At 40.3% G+C, this 7143-nt stretch overlaps 1 protein-coding gene across 1 annotated transcript; it reads left to right on the top strand.

The window, feature by feature from the left end:
• Positions 1-3097: 3097 nt before the first annotated feature.
• Positions 3098-6434, top strand: RBMX (RNA binding motif protein, X-linked). The gene is made up of 6 exons (XM_010134792.1): positions 3098-3243; positions 4332-4448; positions 4798-4912; positions 5025-5150; positions 5242-5330; positions 5825-6434. Exons 2-6 carry the CDS (start codon positions 4355-4357, stop codon positions 6130-6132), a joined length of 732 nt encoding a protein of 243 aa, XP_010133094.1. The 5' UTR covers positions 3098-3243; positions 4332-4354; the 3' UTR covers positions 6133-6434.
• Positions 6435-7143: the final 709 nt, after the last annotated feature.

Here is a 7143-nt window from a genome sequence, read left to right as displayed (position 1 = left end):
AGGAGAGAAAGAAGGGGGTTAATTGTATTTAATTCTGAAATGGAGCAAGCTTAGACTAGTCTAAGCTTGCTTGTTGAAGATTAATTCCAGTCCTGCAGAAGGAGGTCAGGAGATAATGATTTTGGAGTTGGGGTGAAATTTTTCACATAAATTACTCTGACCGCACTATTGGATCAATGTTAGTGTGTCTGGGCAGTGCAGAAGAAATGTTTATCATAATAAATTACTAGCTTGCTTTAAGAAGAACCTTAATACATGATAGTCCAGGTCTACATCCTGCTGTCATGAAATGCATGTGCTTATCTGGACACAAGTGTGAATACTCCAAGCTTGTTAACGGTCATTCTGTGCAGTAGGCTCTTCTCTTGAGCTTTTGATTTTAAGTCCCGAGACGAAATGGATAATTAAAGAGAGGATATGACCTTGGAGGAAACATCCAGGACAAGCCAAAGATTCAATTCCATTGTAGACCTGCCAAGCCAGCTGGACTGTTCAGAGGCTGGAAGCGAATACTACAATCCAAACAGCAGCCTAAACTGTGCTTGGTGCTGCAGAAGATTGTCTTCGTCTGATCAACAAAATGCTTCTGGTGAAGGAGATGATACATTATGTGGAAGCTCAGACTGATACAAAATTATTTTCAGTTCTTGATTATATTTGGTGGAAGAAAGTCCACTTGACCTGCCTTCAGGGAATGTCCAGAAATGGTGGAGTCACTGCAGCATCAACTATAAAATGATCTGTTGGCGAGGAAAGCCTTATGTGCTCTTAGGTTGCAGTTTCATGCAAATTTCTTAACAGTTTCTTCAGAATATTTGATTTCTGCCCCCTTGCAAAACTTCCCAAATTACATCTGTCTTCCGTGTGGAATGTGGAACAGTTTGCTGGCCAGTTCTCCAGGTCTGCTTGTTTAAGGTTCCCTGGCTCACCCTACAAAATTATAGATGGTTCATTCCACACAGGAGTTTTTATAATTGCTAATCTATTATTATCCCTAAATGAGTTGTACCTTAAATTACTTTTCTTGCTTTTTAGCACCAAGGTGACTCCACCTTATGGTGCCCATAGAATAAAAATGCTACTATAACACTCTGAAACACGGTTATAAACACCAACTAATGAGTGTTCGTGTTGATAGCTGGTACTTTGGGCTCATTGAAAAAGTTCCTATTCTGAGATGTTTTGTGTAAGTTTTATCTGTTCAGTGGGATGAGACCTTTCTTCTTTGAGCTGAGAACCTGTAAAATTAAGTTGTCCCCTTAGCTTTAAAACAGGACAGACTTTGAAAATATTTTGTGGTTAACAAAAAATTTTTTGACATAATGAAAGGTCTTTTGGGGCCTTAGACATAGCTTATTAAGACTGCTCACATAGAGCAGTTTCAAAAGAAACTTACCTTTTGCCTAGGTAAGGCAGAAGAAAATAGGAGAAATGATAAGGAAAACTACCTCCTACATAAAAAAGGAGAGAACACGGACCTAATGTCCGGGTTTTCAGAACCCATGCTAGCAGAAGAGTGGTGTTTGGCTCCCAAACCGAAAATGGGCTGTCAATAAACTGCCATGAAGTTTAGGACAGCAGTGGTCATGATGGCAAAGCTTAAGGCTTCCAGCCCACTGTTACTGTTTTGAGGATGACTGAGACAGACTGATGATGGGAAAGTAATACTATACAAACTAAGAAGTTCCAGTGATGAGAGGTGTACTAATGCTCTCTCCTGGAATGTTTCAGTTTGTTATGCCAAAAAGTTTTCTGAGAAACCTTCCGTAAGTAAAATATTTTAAAGCAAATGCCAAGACCGATACAATTTTGCTAGTACGTTTTTTCCTCACAATGGCTAAAGTTGGGCCTCTGAATGTACAGATAGCTGTACTTAACTGTCTGAAAAATCTATGTATGGTGGCAGAATGCATAAGTTACTAAAGTGGATGATTTCAGAGGGCTAAATGTCCCTGGAGAACAAAAAAGATGCAGTATCTTGGTAAAACGCTATCAGCCTTTTGGAGTGAGACATTATTAGCAGTCATATTCTTGTTCATTTATTGCAGCAAAGAAGTGCAATAAAGACTTCCTGCCTGTATAATTCATTAGTTGTCATAGCAGAGTTAAAAAAAACTGAACTGCTAAAAAAAGGCAAATGAACCACGTTTTTCATGATAGATGTGCTGTAACTGAACTTCAGCAGAGCTTGTGCTCTCGGCTCTGCTTTAATCGCTACATGCGGTGTCTGAAAGATTATACTGGAATGTAATTAATTCAGTTGAGTTACTCAATATGTCTTACCACCTGCTCATGTTTGAGGTGTAATAGTTGGCTGCAGAGTTCCTATTATTGCAGTTCTATATTCTGGAAAAAGCTTCCACTTTTTGTCTGCAAAAATCCCAACCACCCCACACAACAAAACAAAAAACCAAACAAACACCACAAAAACCACCAAACCACAAAGCACCTCCACTCTGGAAAAGCAAGTAATAGAGTAAATTGTGACAGTCAACCTCTTTTGAAAATCCAGCTTGAAATGGTAGAAAAGAGGGGTGAATTATCATGCTCAGTCTGCTTTGTACATGCTGAAATAACTTCTAAATACTTCAGTGATCACCGTTGTATCAGGACATCAAGAAAATGTACTAAACGGCCTCCCCATTGCCAGAAATACCAACTGAAGCTAAGATACCTTCAGCTTAATCCTGTGTAACTACTGGTGCAGTCCTAGTTTGCTACAAAAGTCTGTGGCAATTGAAAATAAATTGGAGATCATAAAACATGTTTCATTTACAGAATAAATGACATGGGGCTGCCGTAATCATTGGACACTTGTGTTTTCACTGAAAGTCCTTTCTGATGCTGCTCTGTCTTTTTTTGTTTTTTCATCAATGCCACAAGACTGAAGTACGGTAGAAATTAGGCCCAACGTGCTGCTGAGTACATGGGGACTAATACTGAAGACTGAAATCGGTTCTAGAGTTGCTCTAACATTATAAAATGGAAGCCCGATAATAGTGAAGCAAGAGGGGCTTAATTTAAGAAATACAAACATGATTGAGCAGTAAATAAAGCAGCTTCTTCTTTAGTCATTAGATGGGAAAGCAATTAAAGTGGAACAAGCAACCAAGCCATCCTTTGAAAGTGGTGGTAGGCGTGGGCCGCCACCCCCTCCACGAAGCAGAGGTCCTCCCAGGGGCCTTAGAGGTGGAAGAGGCGGAAGTGGCGCGAGAGGACCACCTTCAAGAGGGAGTCACTTGGGTATGTATTTACCTCTCTCATTATATACTTGGACAACATACAAGACAACCCCATTGGAAGATGACAATAATCCTACTGGAAAAAAGTCAAACAGCCGAATAGTGCACTCCTTGTTCTTTATTAAAATGATGAAGTATGATCTCGGCAGTTTAGTCAAATTTTTGATTAGGCAAGTACACCTTAAGAAAAGGCTTTCAAATATGAAGATTCCCTTCTACAACTAACACTCCACTTGACTTTTGGCTATGAAAGAAAAGCAAAACTCCTGCCCTGCACGTAAGAAAGGAAACTTTCTGGTATTCGAATTGAAAAAGTGATTCTCTTCCACCAGGGAAAGGGAACTGCCTTTCATTCTTACTAGCAATAGGTCTGAACTTATCAGATGCTAGGACTGATCCTTCCAGGTCCTAGTGGGAGTTAGGGAAGCTAAGCCTTGTTTGTGGTTATAAAATAGTAGTGTGTCGAGTTGAAGCTTTCTGAAGTGGAAGGTTAGTATGTTACTCGATACTGGATATTCTTTAAGACGTAGCTATTTATTCAGAGACATTTCAGTATCAAAACTAACTGCAAAAAAGCAAGCAGCACCTGAGGTATAACAGTTAAAGCTGTAATGCAGGAAAAAAACCCTGGAAATAGTGAAAACTCCTGTCTTGAAGAGTCTGCATAGTAGGTTTTACAGACTCTGTAGTGCCTCTTTTCCCTCTCTATGTAGGTTCTTCTCTAGTGCATCTTCCCAGGTGGCTCTTGTCTTCTAAGACCAATAACTTGCTGAGCATTTAAGCTGTGACTGATTACAGATATCAGCTGTCTTTCTCCCTGGTCACACCCTGTGGCTTTCGGATAAGTTCTAAAAGACAGTTCTTGACAGGAATTTAGGCTGTGGAAAGTTAACTTGGTGGGCTCTCAGTTCTGCCAGTAGCATTTAGTATGGCCGAAACACAAGAGAAGGCTTTGAGCTCTAAATTTAGAGACTTAGTGTTGATCACATAGTGGTAATAACAGCACCTAGGTTATTGCAGTTCAGACTTCAGGGGCATACATGTGAATAGCACAGGAATAACAAGTTGATTCATGGCTTACCCTTCTAGGATCTTCTCGGGGACCACTTCCCATGAAAAGAGGTCCACCTCCGCGAAGCGGAGGCCCCCCACCTAAAAGATCTGCACCTTCTGGCCCAGTGCGTAGCAGTAGTATGGGAGGAAGAGGTAAGGACTTCCTTTATTACGTTGTTGCTTAGTGTCAGCAGTAGCACCTTAGTCTTTCTTCAGGAACTGTTTTGAATTGTTGATTGTAACTAAAATCTGCTGTGGAATAGGGTGGCGTGTTTCTATTAATTCTCTTCATACCAATGTAATTTTGTAGCTGTTGGGAACAGTTTGGTGTGGTGTGATGGATGTGTTCCTTCTAGTGCTGCTTCAAAACTGTAGAAGCAGAAATTTATTATAAATGTTACTTCTGAATAGCTATAAACAGTCGCTAATACTTACCTGCTTGGAGGAGTCTTCTGCGTGGTTAAATGCTAATTTAAGTTATATGTGGACTGTTTCTCTTAAGCTCCTGTGTCACGTGGAAGAGACAGTTATGGTGGTCCTCCACGCAGAGAGCCAATGCCATCACGAAGAGATGTCTACATGTCTCCAAGAGATGACGGCTATAGTACTAAAGACGGGTAAATTCTTTTACTGATAGACTTTGCCTTTTGTTGTTGTTCAGAGAAGGTGTTTGATCCTCGGTCTTTCGAGGTGTGACATGACTAACATCTCAATTCTTATTCTTCTTAGTTACTCAAGCAGAGACTATCCCAGTTCCAGGGATACCCGGGACTACGCTCCACCTCCACGAGACTACGCGTATCGTGACTATGGTCATTCCAGTTCACGGGATGAATACCCCTCTAGGGGATATAGGTACCTACTGTTGGATTTTTCACCCTGTCATTTTATTCTTGCTGTGTTTTCACTGATTTGTACTAAGTCTTAGTAGTCTTTCCTCCTATAGTGATCGTGACGGATACGGTGGTGGACGTGACAGAGACTACTCGGATCATCCCAGTGGAGGGTCCTACAGAGATTCATATGAGAGTTACGGTAAGAGTCCCTTTTGAGGATTGTGTAGTAATCCGTACAGGTATCATAAAATCTGACTTCTACTAGGTTGCTCATGTTTTAGGGGGAAGTGGCACACTTTTTTCCCCTACAGTAAAAGTGCAGTTTTTGGTTGTCATTTGATCATCTTGTTAAATAAGCTAAAGCAGCAAAGTCTACAGTTCAGAATTGGAACTATCTCTGGAATATATGGCTGAGTTTCTTCTCTAAAATAACAAGCTGTTCTGGAATACCCAGTAAAGAGCCTGCCTGAATAAACACCGTCTTCATTCCTGCACAGTCTTTAAATCCACTCACTGCCTGATAGGCAATCCCCACTTTAAATACCATTAATGTGGCAGATTATAATAAGAACATCTCCATACATACGAAAGAGTAGCAGTAAACATGTAAATACAGCAATTCTGTAAATTCAGATTGAAATTGTTATATATAACTTATGGTGTTGCCATATTACCTGACCATTGACCCTGCAGGTAACTCACGTAGTGCTCCACCTGCACGAGGGCCCCCGCCATCTTATGGTGGAAGCAGTCGATATGATGATTACGGCAGCACACGAGATGGATATGGAAGCCGAGAAAGTTACTCAAGCAGCAGAAGTGATGTCTACTCAAGTGGCCGTGATCGTGTTGGAAGACAAGACAGGGGTCTTCCCCCATCCATGGAAAGGGGCTATCCACCTCCTCGTGATTCTTACAGTAGTTCAAGCCGCGGAGCGCCCAGAGGTGGTGGCCGTGGTGGAAGCAGATCCGATAGAGGTGGAGGCAGAAGCAGATACTAAAAACACTCTTAAACTTTTGGACCAAGACACATTATTTCTCAAACAAATGAAAAGTGGAAGTTGTTCTATCTTTACTACCAGAGGACTACTAAAGGAAAAGTTGTTTTTACCTTTTTTTATTGTTGCCTGTTAAGTTTACCCCTCCATGACTTCTATGCTTTTGTGAGGAAAAGTTAAACCAATGTTTAGTTTCATTTCAAAATTGTTAACATTTCTTTCAAAAAGCAGATGTTAAATGTATAAAACTTGAGCTGTGTACTAGTGTTGTAATTTTCAAAGTAAAGTTTCCCTGAAATGCCACACTTCCCATCTGATTTTCCTCATGAATGGAACAAGCAGTTCTTAAGATCTTCCACACAATATCCAACCATCTAACATGGAGATGGATTGTTCTACATGTTCAACATCTCATTCTTAAAAGTATTGCTTGTGATGTGGAGGGTGGTGGGGATATTCCATGCAGTTCAGTTGTGCCTAGAATTTGAAGTCACAGTGTTCCCAGTACAAAATGCCTTCAGATCCTTGTGTAAAGGAAAATAGAGGATATCATTCACTTAACCTGAAAGAGCGAGTGGATAATACTATTTCCTGCCTTCCTACTGTTCCGTGGGGAGCTTAAAAAGATCTCCCCTCCAAATAAAACATGTACGTGTAAGTCAGCTACAGAATACTGTAAAAATAAAAAAAATTGACCAATTCCATCAAAGAAGCTGCAAAACAATGCTTACTCATACTGTTTCAAATTTTTGCCACTCTGTAGTGTTTCACTTTTAAAGGAACATCTTTGATTCCAAAGGAGAAAATAAGATAAGCAAAGAAGTCTTTCTCTCCAACTTCTCAAAGGCTTATGGCTTCATAAAAACAAGTGAATCTTTCAGCATTCCACAGCTGATTTAAAGCATCAAATGCCTGTGAAACAGCAAAGATGGTAAGCAAAGCAAACTAGTTTTTCAGTCTAAGTCAAAATTGAACCAAGTTATCTTCCTCTAGTACAGTAAGACAAGCTGCACG

Source organism: Buceros rhinoceros, unplaced genomic scaffold (genome assembly GCF_000710305.1).
Source record: "Buceros rhinoceros silvestris isolate BGI_N320 unplaced genomic scaffold, ASM71030v1 scaffold35574, whole genome shotgun sequence".
NCBI lineage: Eukaryota > Metazoa > Chordata > Aves > Bucerotiformes > Bucerotidae > Buceros > Buceros rhinoceros.
Note: the sequence above shows the minus strand (reverse complement) of the source record. Positions and strands in the feature narration are given on the sequence as shown.